Genomic DNA, 15,009 nt, shown 5'->3' with positions numbered 1-15,009 from the left:
TACATTTTATTTCTCAAATCTGTAGAAATACGGAATAGTTAGGTTTAAATATGGAATAGTTTAGGTTTATTATGTTAAAGTGTTTAACCTTATTAAACATTTTTCTAGATCCTTTAATGAGTCCTCAGGTGGCTATTCTAACAAAGTCAATCTAAATCTATCCCAAAATATTAAAATATTCTGGAGATACAAATCAGAGGTGAACAAATCTGTGTTTATTCACTGGTCAGATACTAGCAGTAGCAGGCAGCAGCACTAGCTACAGCAGAAGTTTAGACAAAATTGCTTTTTTAAAAACACACAGGATTCAGCTGATGGTCCTATATAGTGAGCTTCTCTTAAGAGAGGTTTCAAAGAAGTTTCAGAAAACAGTTAATTTCTTTCTAATGAGGAGGCAAGCTTACCAGACAGCATATGCTACAACTCAGGTTATTTCAGCCTGTGAGCTACCAATATCACTTTCCTGTAGTTGAAGAATTATTTTGTAATACAACTATGCTGCTGCAAATGAGGGCAAAATGAGTAAGTTATATGGGTAGTCAGGTATGATGTAACAAATAAGAGGCATTTACTTTGTGATAGTAGTTGTCTTTACTGTTACTTTCTGCACACGTAATTCTATTTTTACAATCATCTGTTCAAGAAAATAAACTGGCAAAAACCAGGACTAGCAAAAACATCCTTCACAGAAAACTAATCCTTGGTGTCTTTCATGCTGTATGACACTTGGCCACTTGGGATTTAATGTTTAATCACTGCCTAAGGAAGAGCTTTCAGATAAAGTGGGAATCAGGGCACTTACTCTGCACCGATAGACAAAAAGCTACAGGATTCAGAAGAGACAACCCATCCTTCTGTTTCAGTGTTATCTTTTCCTGAAATAAAAGATTTGAGTTAGAGTCCCCAATTTCTGCTACCATGACCCCCCAGAATTGCATTTTTGCTGCAGTATCTGGCTTGCTATGGCTGCCAAGTGTGCAATTAAAGACTGTTGTAATTTCTAATTAAAAGGTATAGCATTCCACTGTTTCCATCTTTCTATTATTAAAAAAAATCCCAAACAAATCCACAAAATAAACACCATAAACCTGCTCTAGGCAGAAGTGGAAGTAACAGCATTGTATTCACAGCTCATGAAGAGACACAGTTCAGGTAACTACCTTTGCTATCCCTGCACTATTTCAAACTTTTCAAATTCTACTTCAGTGATTTTACATAGACATAATTACTTTTGTTCACACAGGAAACTCCTTACTTTTCCTATGCTAAATAGGTTGATAGATAGATGCTTTTGATTACAATGGATGCTGGATTGAATTCCATGAGTTTTGAAAGTCAAGCACAGGAAAGACTGAATTGTGTCACATAGGGTAGGAATGTCTGTATGCTTTAAAAAATTTTGTGGTTAAAATTACTCAGTTTTCTGAAGATACAGAACCATTTAGTGCTTTGCCTTTGAATTATTTCAGTTTTAAACAAGTGAAGATATTTTAATCTTACTTAATGGAAAATGTTGATTTGCAGGCTGAACAGGAACACGAAGAATTTTTTCCATAAACTGACTGTGTAATGGTCCAGTCACTACTTGTGACTGGGTTGGTTGGAATTAAGAAATACATTGTGGGTAATCCAGCACTTTTTGCCCACCTTATAGGAGAAAGAAAGGAAGAAACCAGACTTGTTTCTAGACATTGTCCTGAGCAACTGCCTTTAGGTGGCCCTTCTTGAGCAGGGGATTTGGACCAATCACCTTCAGAGGTCCCTTCCAACCTCAACCCTTCTGTGATTCTGTTCATCCCTGCTTTCCTGTTTAAGCAATGAGAATTATTTAAATTGTATTACAGTTGGGCTGCCTAATTGTGGCTATCATTAGGCCACTAAGATTCCCTTTATTTGGGACTGGAATTTTGCAGACTCCCTATAGATTATTTTTCCTTCCCAACTCTTTGTTTTATGTTTTGATTTTTCAAAACTGATTTTTGCATCACATTCCTACTTACACCTCAGTATGTATAGCTTTAATTACTTGTATCAGGGATTTCATGCACAAACTATGCATACATATATATATATAGTTTACCTTTTCCATTCATGTCCCCTACTGGAATAAGGCGACCAATGCACAGCGGGCGATTCCCATATGGATCACGTACTGCATAGATTATGTCTTTATGCATAATTAGCAATGAATATGAAGTTGGAGTTTCCTTCATTAAGTTTTTTATTCTGGAACGAGACATAGGTGAACATAACTGTGTGTCACATGAACAGCTGTGTGCATTTGCAGCTGCATATCCTGCTGGGATTACATGGCTGCTGTTGATTGTGAAGCCCATGCTCCTCACCTTGCCACCCAGTCAGCCGTATCATCGTTTTCCAGTGGAGGTGTGAAAGCCAGCAGCTGGGTGATCAGTTCACTGTCAGAACTGGTCGACAGTCCCACACCATGCCTCATAAGCTTTTAAGACACAAACCAAAAGTGTTACCAGCATTAAAAAAACAATCTCACATCTCACTGCTCAGATTTGAATCTAACAACACCTTGGTGCAATGAAAACATTTAAATGTTTTAAAATTTATCAGTGCTTCAGGTGATCACAGCATAATAATGCCAAGTTTCTTCCAACAAACCAACTATGTAAAATGAGGTAGTACAATCTTCTACACGAGTACTACATTTTTCCTTTTTCATCTCATTCTTTTGCTCTGCATGCAACCAAAATTAATGCCACCAATATTCAGGGCATAAATTAATGTTTGGGCCATTTAATTATCTTTGTGCATGCTCTGAGAAGAGAGGTAAAATAAACGAGAGAAAAATATGAAATTGCCTATAACAGATCCAGAAAGAGATATCAAGGCAGAATCCCCTTCACAGGATTTTTCTCCCCCCAAAACTGATCCATTTTGATTAGGGTGCTCTTTCATTACCCCAACAGTTTGGTATTAAGGAAAAGTCACAGCAACCGTATTGCTCATTTCTGCCTCGCACTCAGAAAGAAACAATGCCTGAGCCCCCCAAGGAGGTACTAACCTTCCGCCTGAGTTGTGCAGCATTTGTTAGCTCCCCATTGTGTGCCACAGCAATCTTTCCATGAAGAGTCTCTACAACAAAAGGCTGGCAGTTCTGCAGCTCAGAAATTCCTGAGGTGGAGTACCTTGTGTGCCCAATACCAAGATTTGAAGGGTACAGCTTCTTCAGGCTGTCTGCATTGAAGACGTGATTTATAAGACCCATTCCCTTTGGGAGAAAAAGAAAAAAGGGTTCTGTTTGGTTTTACTTTCCTGGTAACTTTGTAAGTTCTTCTTCTGCTTAGTGTTGATATAGTATTAATGGAACTTTAAGAGAAAGGCAAGTAACCTGAAAGACATGGGAAAGAAAAAAGCTGAGTAGGTGTCACAGTGGTATATCAGATCCCAGTAGTCCTGTTTTTAAATAAAGCAATATACATTTTTGTGCTGAGGATTTTCACGGAACAATCTACTCCCTGGCTAAAAATATATCTTCTGAAAAGCACTAACAAAGTGTTGTGTTGTTTAAAAATACGTAAAAAAAGGCTGCCAGAAGACAGGCAAAGAAGAAAAACAGTTGCAAGAAGGAAGTTCTAGGTAGAGAATACCTTTTACAAGTTAGTGGTAGGTATATTGGATTCACTTTTAAAGTGGATCCATGATAATGTTTATTAGATTCCACTGTCATTCTTGCCAGTGTCTGAAGTAAAGATTTTTTTCAAGAGGCTTGTTTACTTAAACTTTTCATATAGCCAAGTTATCTTCTATTTAAAGCAGAAATGCATCAAAACGTTTTAGTCAGCCATCAGGACAGGAGCTTCTTTTGGCAACAAGCACTATGCAGAGACAATTTAGCAGCAACAATAGTCCAAAAAAACTGCTCAGAGAGTAGAAATTAAGACCAGGTTGTCCTATGAACTCCTGGTTCTGCCACTGCCTGTGGAAAATAGTTACATCCTTCTATGCCTGGTCTGCCTATCACATGTGGTAACTGTGGTATACATGATGGGTAATGCTCCTCTAGGACTTTCAAAGATATACAGGACAGGTCTCAATGGCTCATAACCTGTGCTGCAGATACAACAACAAGAGAGTGAGATGGGACAGGAAGGACAACAAAAAGCTACAGTAGCATCATAACTGCTGACATTTTTATGGACTAGGTTACAACTCAGAGTCCTAAATATGCTTTCACCAGTGTAACAGACCCAAATGTTGTTATATTAGCACCACTTCTGGGATCAATCAGGTCAGATAAATTTACTCCACAAGCTCTTTTTTACACTGTGGTTATTACAATTTTTCAAAGTGCTGTAGTTGAGAGACATACTTCAAGGATAAAAGAAACCATCACATGCTCTCCAACTCTTAAAATATCCAAACTGATGAGGTAGTCAATTAAATTCTTAGCATCACAGCTAAGTATTGTAGCTCAGTAACATAGAGATACTGCAAATTATTATATCACCTACTGGAAGTTCATTCTGAGAAGCAGTTCTTACTATGGGATTTATAGAGCAGCCCACTTCAAAGGAAGCTGGAATTCCTGTAAACATTAAGGAAAGCTGAAACCCAAGCAGGTGCAGGAATGAAGAACAGATAACACGGTGCTAAAGTTGAGAGAAGGTGCATTTAAAAGCATGTGTATGTGTATGTGTATGTGTGAATTGGGCTGTAACAGGTAAGAGGGGGAAAGTGCCTGAAGAGGCAACAAATGATGCTTGAGGGATAACAGTTTGCATGAGGTATTGAGCAGTCATGCACAGATACACATGCTGCTGCAGCAGAGCACTTCTTACTCTTGGACTGATTTGAACAGCTTAATTAATCTTCCTCTGAGACCCCTGAATGGGAAGACAAACTGCTTTCTGACTGTGGTCAGAGAACATACATAGAGAATTGCCCCATGGTTTTTTTGCTGGTGTATTTTTTATTTCCAATCCTCTCCTTTTTCAGGATGGAATAGGCTGGTGATTTTTTTTTTCCTGATCACTATTCAGATTGAACAGAAATATCCTCAAAGCAGGCAAGTATTCTCTTGGCATAATACTTTTAAGGCTGTGGTCATTATGTGTCTTGTAACATCCCCTGTGATTCTATCACCTTGAGAAAGTCTGTTTGACCTTCTCAGGCCTCCATTCAGTCTTAGATTCTGTTTATTGCTACCTATGGGTAAAGTAGTTGCCACTTCCTTGAGTCTCACTAACGTAAGATTTAGTCATCCATTTCCTTGTGCATAGTCTGTAACTGTATTTCTTTTCTCTTGAGATCGATTTGCATCAATGCTCTTCCAAATCTGCAGAGTTAACACCCGAGGTGCAGGGTGACTTTGGTAAGAAGTTTTTTGTGGCATCATTAGCATGCTCTGGGTAACTTCTGTGTGTCTGTCTGTCACTGCATGCACAGATACACCTAGCACTACGATGCTGGCATGTTTGTTTTAAGCACACACCCAAGACAGGTAACAAAATGAGATACTCTCACTGACAAAATCAAAAGAGCCCATCAAAACATGTTACTTTTTCTCTAATTACATGGTTTCTTAGCAGAAACAAACTTACATACATCTCACTTAAGAATACAAAACATTCATTTGCATTTTACCTTGTGCACTTTGAATGCCTGGGATGACTCGCCATCACTCGTCACAATTCCAGCGCTCTCCTGGCCCCTACGGACAAAATAAAATCAACATAAAGCACTGAAATGAATATGAAACACTTTTACATACAATGGATAGGTGTTTTCTAAATAAATTTTAATATAGGCTTATTTGATTTATTTTACAGACTTAAAATTGCTATGTTAATTTCAGGTTTCTTGCCTGTGTTATGCTTTATTTCAAAACAGTCACAATAAGGTTTGTGCCTAAGTCCACTGAACTCAGTGGGAATCTTTCCACTAATAAGCACTGGCTCAGGCTCTTACTGGAATCCAATTTCAGTATGGGCATAACATAAAAACAGATGCTTAATTGGAAAAGCCATTTTTAGAGGCATAATGGTCTAGGCGATAGTAGTAGGCTCTATAGTGCTATTCTAATTCTGCTTTGGATTGGGAGATGTTAATAAAACTGATGGTTTTGCTTAGGGGAATGCATCTTCTTTTCCACTGATTACCTACACAGAAGCTTTTGCATTTTTACACTTAGGCAGACAAGCTAGCTTTTACACCTCTAAAAGCTACACAGACTCTCTGATAAAAGCATCTGAGTGCATAAACCTAATGTTGGGCATCTCAGCTTCTGAACTCAGGCGAAGCAAGTATGATGTACAAGTGTCACTGCAAATGGAAATACTTCTCTTACAGCAGATCAACCTCAGGCTAGCAGTTGTGCTTTGTTGAGCACAAGAGCTGATTCAGCTGAAATACGGGAGTTTTCCCTGTCCTGCTGTCTGTCCTCCCCAGCCCTTCTCCTCGCTGGGTCCCCTGGGTGTACCCCAGATCCCCTGATGCTGCTCTGCCCAAGGCAGGCAGAACACTGTGCACCTGCCCATGGTTTGTAATTCAGTCCTTATCCACTGAAAAGGTTTGCTTTGCAGACTGGATTTTTTTTTTTGTGGGTAACAGTGCAGGCTGCTCCATCTCCCTTTAAAATGCTCTCTGAAATAAGGCAGTGTTGCCTAAAACAAAACTGCTGCTATGTGCCTGCTGTGCCTGTAATACTCATCAGGACTTTGGTGGACTAGTGAGCTCCTGTCTACTCTCATATATAGTAATGTCTGAATAGGAAAGATGCTTTTCTAGAAAGACTTGCAACTAATGTCCTATTTGTGCATTGGACTGGTTTAACTCAATTGAAGTCACTGGAATTAATTAGTATAAGCAACAATAAAATTGGGCACAAAAATCTACAGAATGGATGCTAATCTACAATTTACCATGCTCATTACCAATTGTCTCTTGTTCCTAAAATCCCTTTATTTGTTACTAGTCCCAGCTGGATGTAAAGCAAAAATTTTAAAGAACACTTGCTTACAGAAAGCAAAACAAACCGAACTTCCCACATATCTGAACAAATTTAGCCTGTTAGTGACACAGTTCTTCAAAGAAAATAATCAGAGATGAGGACATTCTTAAAGCCATTTACTTTAACTTGGGAAGATGTTCCATCTATAAAGATGAAGACGGGTAGTAAAACTTAAAGGTTGATACACTGCATTCAGCAACTTGTAATTGCAATGTTAATATTACAGGCAATTTCCATTTTAATACTGTCATGGTCCCTTTAAATATTAACTAAATCAGTAGGAAGAGGGAAGCAGACACCCCAAGGAAGGCCCTGGTCAAGGCATTGGGTTACATCTTTCACTTAGCACTGACAAAAGACATGGGAGCTCAGTGTCATTACCGTAATGCTTACACCACTTTACCAGCTGAGCCAGACTTTAAGTATGTCAGCTTTTTATTAAAATATTGCTAATATATAAAACGTATCTATATGGCCCGCAGTTCAAAAGCAAACAGTGCACAGAGATGTGAAGATGTAGGGCAGGACGATCCTAAATGCGCTCCTTGTGGAGAAGGTCCCGCAGCCGTGCCCCCTCCAGAGCCGGGGCTGCCTGGCAGCCTCCTGACAGAGGCCAGGCCACAAGGGGTGAGGGGGGGTGTGTGTGTCATGTTGCTTTGTTTTGCTGGGTGTGATAAACAGCTATTATAGCATTGGCTTTCGCAGGTAGTAAAATTTAAGAAATATTATCTATCAGAATATGTTAGGAAATATTATGTGCAACTATGTTAAGAATGACTGTGCTACGCAGATATTAACTAGTTAATGTTCTAACCGGGGTCAAAGTTACAAGATGCTTATATAGGTTGAGTTATAAGATACAAATATAACCTGAATCATAACTTTCTATACCTATATAATCTGAATCATAACTTTCTATACAATGTAATAGCTAGTATATGGTTAACTAATGGTTTAACGCTTAAATAAACAGAAACTCGCCAGGTGACTAATCTCAAAAATAGACAAGTATAGCTATATATGCAGCAGGATGTACTAATGAGAAGTTGGCAGAAGTGAAGCCAATTAGCCACAAAGTAAAGAATTTAAACTGGTTGGACCAGAAAGACCTAGGAACACCATAACTGCGCATGCTCTGAAGACAAAGTTGAAAAGTTCAGGATGTGAGGAAGACCTGAGTCCTCACCAAGGAAGACCCCTAAAGACCCTCACGATCATAATATGCATGCGCTAAACAGGCGGATCAGGGGAGAAACTACGTTAATCCCTTCTTAAAAAAAAAAGCAAATTACGTCTCAGAAAAATTATGCATATGCATTGTGTTTATTAATATGCATAATGTTAACGCATATAAGCGGGAAGTTTGTGTAAGTGTGTGTGCCTCTGGCTATGAGCCACGCACCCAGCGCTGTGATTTTGCTTTAAGTGACCTTTGTCCCCTATTGTCCCTTATTAAATTTATAAAACCCCAAAAAAGAGGAGTGAGCTTCGTTTCTCACATGGGGTTTGGGTTTTTTTAAAAGGAACAAAACAGACTCTTTTTGCCTCTCTTCTTACACCCTGGTGCCCGCACTGACTCCCCAGAAAGAGCAGAGCAGCCCGGCCCGGCTCGGCCCGGCCCGGCCTGGCCCAGGTCTCCCCTCCCCGCTGGCGGAGCCGCTTCCCTCAGTGTGCTCCAGTGCCGAGCCTGCTTGTTTGGCAGTATCTCAAGTTACTCCCCTCAGGCAGCTTGAGCCAGTAAAACTAGATCCTTTCATCTCGGCGCAGCTTACTGACAACCAGCCGTCTGGTTTCCTAGGAAACAAAATCTTGGCTAGAAATAGTGAATCATTTCCAGGTCACTTTCAACATGGAGAGTGGAGCAGGGAAGCATTGGACTGAGGAGGAGGTTAAAGCCTTGTTAAGCGTCTGGTCAGAAAAAAATATCAGAAAGCAACTGCACGGCACCCTGAGGAATAAAGGAATATTTATCTACATTGCTAAAAGGTTGCAGGAGTTGGGAGTGTGCAGGGACTGGAAACAGTGCCGTGCAAAGTACAAAAACCTGAAGTACGAATACAGAACGGTTAAATATGCCCACAACTCTGGGGATGTCACTAAAAGCATGAAGTTTTTCCATGACCTGGATGCCATATTGCGATATGAGCCTGTCACACAATTAGCAGCAGAAGAAAACGGCAGGTGTTCTGCGACTGAGACGCAGCTGAACACAAGCCCCACAACAGACAGCATGCAAGGTAAAAAAAATGTTTTTGCTTCTATTTTTCTCTCTTTGCTTAAAACCCAAAGGGAACAAACCCAAAGCCCGACTTGGCTGCCGCTGGAGCGGAGGCTGCTCAGCTCCGGCAGCGCTGTTAGAAGTGACTGGATGCACGCCTCGCGCAGGGAATAAAATGTTAGCACCCACCAGTGTCGAAGTCTGTAAATACAGCGTAATTCCAGCAAAATTATGCTAACTGCCTGTATAGTAGCCTCGGTGAGTACTTGCTAGTGTCCAGGCTCCTGCACTGGGTGAAAATGCTAAATTAAAATAAGCTGCTTTCTTTCCCTTTGCCATTCATTTGCAGTACTTTGGAAGCAGGTTTTGTAGCGCTCCGATTCAGATGTAAACGTACGAAAAAGAAAAGAAAATGTTGGAATTGTCAGGGTGTTGTAAAAATCGTTATTTGTGATACAAGTGAAATTTAGGATTTTTATTCTTATTTTGCATATATATATACACCAACTTGATAATTAGGCGTGATGACTTAAGGTAAATTATTTTATAAGCAGTTTTACTTAAATAATCAAGAAACATACTTAATAACCTCTCTTTAAAAACTCTAATTTAGCAGTGAAAGTAAAAATTATTGTATTTATCAGACTATTTTGTGGAAGACCAAATGAATACAGCTGCCTTTATTCTGAAGTGGGTTTTACTAAATTATTTGCATCTCTTGTTTTATTCAACCTTCTCTACATATGCATTTAAGCTCTGCTTAGCATTTCATTAGGGTCAATCTTCTGTTTGACATCACTCAAATCTCCTTGTCACATTCTAAATGTCACTGAAGCGTAAGCCCCAATGATAGTTATAAGTACCAAAATAAGATGACTAAAAAGAGAAATTAAAAGCTTAATTTGTTCCTATGGTATGTAGCAATTTATATTAATTAAGACTGTGAAGCTTTTTTAAGAAAACAAAAAACTCAACATTATCGTTAGGGGATATTGTCAAAGGTATAGAAAGGAGCTGGACATCGAGCTTGTCCTTGTGCACGTCTCCCTCTACAATGATGTTTTACAGGTCTGAGGAAAAGAAATTGCCATTTTTCATTGTCATTGTTTACCTTAACAAAAAGCTTGACCTTTATTTGTCATCACTAACAGAAAGCCTCTAATCTGTCAAAGTCACTTCAAATTAAAATGGCCATTTTATAATGTTGTAATGTGCTCTCTGCACTGTGAATTGCAATCCATTTTTAATTTTAAACTTGCAGAACTGAGGCGAATACAGGCTGATAAACTTTGAGGACTACAAGAAATTAAGATAGTGTCCTACATCTGGGGATCTGCCATTAGATTATTCTCTGTGTTTTGATGTAGTTTGCACCTGGTAATCCTAATTCTCATCTGCTTTAGACCTCTAGCAAATTTAAATCAGAAAAAGTTAATTTCAGTTGTGAATCCCAAACTATAGTATCTATAAAAATAATTACCCCTGGGTGAAACATGCCTTGTTTTGAAGCACTAGGACAATCCGGTTTTAAATGTGGTATAATTAAATATATCTCTTTTAATTGCACAAGCATTTCTGTTACTCCCTCCAAAAAAATAAAAGCAAACAAGTTTTATGGATAAACAAAAACTAAATGCAGCCAACTGTAATAATGCAACACTAATGCAAAAATTGAAATGCAAAGATTTTCACAACAACCACAACTGAGCCACAATGAAAGCACACTAAGATAGAAATGTGTCCTGCAGCTATGCAGAATGCATGCATACATCCATAACAAGGGGCTCAGGGAACAGCTGTGAGATCATCAACTTTCTCTTTTAAGAATGCAAGTCAAGCAACTAACACTGTACTAGAGGCCCAGTCCTATTCCACCTGCAGTCAGAGTATGCTGCCTGCCCAGCCCAGTACTTTGATGAGCACTTGTAAGGCAAAACTGGCATCAGTGGCTCTGCAGCTGATGCTCTCTTTTGTGGGGACAGAGCTGCTGGTGGCACTCCCACTGAGGGAAAGGTGATTCCTTGCACAGGCAAAGGCAGCCCCCTACCCCTGCTCCAGCAGCGACTGCAGGCCCCCTCCTGGGCTTCTCCCTTTCAGCCACAGAGTGTTACAGGAGAGGAGAGAAGAATGGTCCCTCGCCTCTTTTAAAAGAGGCAGAGATGTCTCATTTTGAGGGGGCTGGAGGAATCAAGGATGTCTAGGCTTGTGGCTTGGGTAGCAAGAACAAACTAAAACCTGTGACAAATAATATGTGTCCACCATGAACATCTTACTTTATTTGAAGAAATTGGTAGCTATACTAGTTTGTCTTCTTAAAAAGCATGACATGGGACAGGGCATGTTCCCAAATAATTCACCGTATATTTACCATTCTGCTTAGCCTCAGTGTCAATATTCATACACATCCTTAATGTAAAGATACAAAGCATGTCTTTACATTATCTCAGCTACTGGGAGATTGCTGTGGAGGGGGAGCAAGAGGAAGGGAGGAAAAGAGACTACTTTTTTTTATAGGACTGAATGGTATTTCAGTAGTGTTTCCCTGAGGATTTTTCATACCTGCTAGAACCAGTTTTCTTTTGAAAGTGTATTTGAAGAAATTATTACTGAAAATCTCAATCAAATCTGAGAGGGGTGTCTCAGGACAAACCAGGTAGCAACACCTACCAGTTCCCAGCTTGTTCATGAAAAGATAACACTTTATGCATAAGCACACGCAGAAATGTAAGCAGAGATGCTCATGCTGTCCTCTCAAAACATGTTTAAGAGGCAGAGTTGTAGTTTAAATAATCATCAAAAAAAGATACAAGTCAACATGTTCTCTTCAAGTACAGTTTGTGTATTATCCCACTAATCAACAACCAAGAAAATCTATGTAAAGCGATGGTGTGCTGTGGAAAATGATATCTTTCGTTAGAGCTCAAATGAATGACCTTCCCATTTTGTTAACCAGTTTGGATTGTTTCAAGTTTAAAAAGTATTAATAAATTAAATACATTATTTACAAAATATTTGCTTAGTAATTCAAGTTATTTACACTTTTTATATTTCTTTGTTTAAATATTAAGGCATTGGTCACCTTGCTTGACCTTCACTTTACCTCAGCAAATGCAGAAAGATTATAGCTGAGCAGAAATGCATCAGCAATGACTGGCAGAAAACTCAGCTACTAAAATGCAGAAAGATCCTTCAGAAATGCTGACTTAGAAGTGCCACTTACATATGGTTTTCCATGTCGGGACTTTCAACATGTCATTGACAAATGTTTTTATATCGTTTTTTCTGCTCTTCGAATGCTTTTTAAAAAATTTTTCCCCATCAAAGATAGTAATACCTTTTGTGGTAACCATTCTTACTAAAAATAAAAAATGTTTCTCTTTTAATATAACAATGTAATTAATCTTGTTCATACTAGTGCTGATGGCACACTCAGAAGCCTTCCAGCAGAGAATTTATTCCCCTCTCCCTGGTTTGCTTTGCTGCTCTTAGCAGCTAAAACGCCAGTCCTGTCACTGGAGGCAGGAGCAGCAGCTCCTGCCAGGGAAGCCAGGTGGACAGCTGGGAGCAGTCAGAGATCAGGCCACTGCATCTATGAGTCATCGTGAGCCTTGCTGAAAGTCCGGAGGATTTAGGGTAATGTGTTCAAACGCAGTTTTCAGTTTCACCGACATCAGGGATAGCAGGTTGCATCCTAACTGTGCCTCATTACTGCTCCCGTGATGAACCACCGCGGAGCTGGGAGCTTTCATCTGTGTGCCCTGCCTGCCTGGAGCTCACAGAAGCTCAGCTCCCCGTACAGGCAATCAACATTTCAGGCCTCCTGTCAACATGGTATGTTGAATACAGCACACTACCATAGGACAACTTACAAGTCTGTCCTCTGTGAAAATCAATCTGGTTCTGAACCTGACTTACATATGCTGCTTTCTAAACTTACATAGCAATTGCTGTAATGTTCCTTTTTAAACAAATGTAGAAAAGCTATGCTGGAAAAAGCTAGACTTAATCCTGTCAGCTACAAATACATCTGTTGTCAAGTCACAGTGAATATTTTGGTTCCCTCCATTAATGAATTTGGTTCCATACCATTAATGAATTCCATTGATTTCCAGAGCTCTCTGCAGAACATTCTTGTTTTCTTCATATTCTTCTAGGAATTTATTTTTGTTACATCAATAGATTTGTGATTTTATGAATCTCTGTGCAAAGTCTGCCTTTACTTGTATGTCTCTACATTATCTACTTCCAAACTATACTTGCAACGTGTAATACTGAGTCAGAAGAGCAAACAAGTCACTAGAATCAAGTCAGTTTCAACCAGAATTCTAAAAAGCATTTCAAACAGAGTTCATATGCAAGACATAAAATATATAACTCATGTCCCCCTTATGGGGACAGGCTAAATTAATTTAAAATTTAATTTCACTACAAATTAAGTGTTGAAATTACCAAGTTAAATATCTTCTCATGGTGTATGGACACTTTAATTTAAACTAATTTAAGCTTATTTAGTCCATACCTATTTTTCATCTAAAAACTCTTTCCTTCCCAGGTGAAGTATCAGTTTCTTTAGAAGATGATGAGGAGGCTCCAGGAGATCCACTACTTTTTATATCTCATGCCAGACCAGTTCAACTAGGTATAGTATGATGGTACAGAGAGATCAAAAACTAAAAAGCAGCATGGGTGTCAGAGCTTCCTGACAGCTTGAGTACACCGTCATTCTGTTTCTGATCAGCATAGCTTTAATACAGCCGCACTCTTGCACCGTCTCCTTCCCAGCATTAGCACTCAGCGGTGTCGTGCCTCACTGGACACTGACCACTTCATATGATGTAACACCTGCATGACCACCGTTCACATGCAAAACACATCCCATGCTATAGCTTAATCATGTTAACTGCATTAACCATGGTAATTTTGTTAAATGCTAGTGGAAAGCATGCCAAATGCTAGCGTGGATACCCATGTCAGCTTGTGGCTTTTCCCTAGCTCATTTTCTTAAATCATGGATGCTTAAAGCAGTGAGTGAATGGCCTGAGCCAGGAGAGAGATGCAGAGCAATCCAGACTTGCAGTGGTCTCCAGCACAACTTTAAAGTCACCTCTCCAAGCAAGGAGTGGTCAGCAATGCTTTAGTCCAACCAACCATAGAACAACTCATTTGGAAAAGGTCCTACTCTAGTAGTTTTGCTCAGGAAAGTTAAAAAAGCAAAGGCATAAATCTGGCAAGCCAGAAAGAGGAAGAGGATCGTAGGTGTGAGCCCCTTCAAGGGACTGCTAAAGGAAATGGAGAAAGCTGAACGCATTTTAGGGCATATTTAAGCAACTGATGTGCTGATTCCTTGCCTGGATGAACAGCAGCCCTGTCCTGAATTTCCTACATGCTCTTTCTATTTTTTATATTCTCTCTATGCCTTAGTATATGTTCCAGTCCAGTTAAAAGAACTTTCATTACAGAATCTGCAAAGTGCCATATTCAGGAAGAAAACAAGGCACAGGCTAAGCCTATGGATTTATGTTACACATTACATCCCTCTTGCCTGGCATAGAGAGAAATTAAGGAAGAGACCAGAATGTCACATGGAATTTATGCACATATAAAATACTTTATGCACATAAACAAAACATGCAGAAAATATCTGAATCAAATTTTACAGGAATATGTCTCTATTTCTCAGTGCTCAACATATTGCCAAGCAGAAAAGTCTTCAATTGTGAGGAAGCTTTCCACAAAGTCAGCAAAATAACTTCAATTGCACGGGCTTTCAATTATGTATTAGTACTAAAATGCCCTCCCCTAGTACCTC

The 15,009-nt window shown here is 39.3% G+C and overlaps 2 protein-coding genes across 3 annotated transcripts in view; one reads left to right on the top strand and one right to left on the bottom strand.

The window, feature by feature from the left end:
- Positions 1 to 15,009, bottom strand: part of PPAT (phosphoribosyl pyrophosphate amidotransferase) — a 47,340-nt gene that overhangs the window by 7,264 nt on the left and 25,067 nt on the right. The window contains exons 2-6 of the mRNA XM_039550543.1: positions 5,617 to 5,683; positions 3,035 to 3,241; positions 2,346 to 2,458; positions 2,081 to 2,226; positions 803 to 875 (exon numbers count right to left, since the gene is read on the bottom strand). Of these exons, the coding sequence (XP_039406477.1) occupies positions 803 to 875; positions 2,081 to 2,226; positions 2,346 to 2,458; positions 3,035 to 3,241; positions 5,617 to 5,683 (606 nt within the window). The remainder of the gene's footprint in view (positions 1 to 802; positions 876 to 2,080; positions 2,227 to 2,345; positions 2,459 to 3,034; positions 3,242 to 5,616; positions 5,684 to 15,009) is intronic.
- LOC104690618 (trihelix transcription factor GTL1) overlaps positions 7,570 to 15,009 on the top strand; it is a 31,034-nt gene continuing 23,594 nt past the window's right edge. Inside the window, exons 1-2 of one of the 2 annotated variants that reach the window (XM_010401633.4) lie at positions 7,570 to 9,219; positions 13,753 to 13,839. In XM_010401633.4, coding sequence (XP_010399935.2) covers positions 8,832 to 9,219; positions 13,753 to 13,839 — 475 coding nt within the window. In that variant the 5' untranslated portion in view covers positions 7,570 to 8,831. The remainder of the gene's footprint in view (positions 9,220 to 13,752; positions 13,840 to 15,009) is intronic. The other variant, XM_010401634.4, reaches the window with a different exon arrangement.

The sequence above is a fragment of the Corvus cornix genome, chromosome 4, assembly GCF_000738735.6.
Source record: "Corvus cornix cornix isolate S_Up_H32 chromosome 4, ASM73873v5, whole genome shotgun sequence".
Lineage (NCBI taxonomy): Eukaryota > Metazoa > Chordata > Aves > Passeriformes > Corvidae > Corvus > Corvus cornix.
The sequence above is the reverse complement of the archived record's forward strand: the minus strand, read 5'-3'. Positions and strand labels throughout refer to the sequence as shown.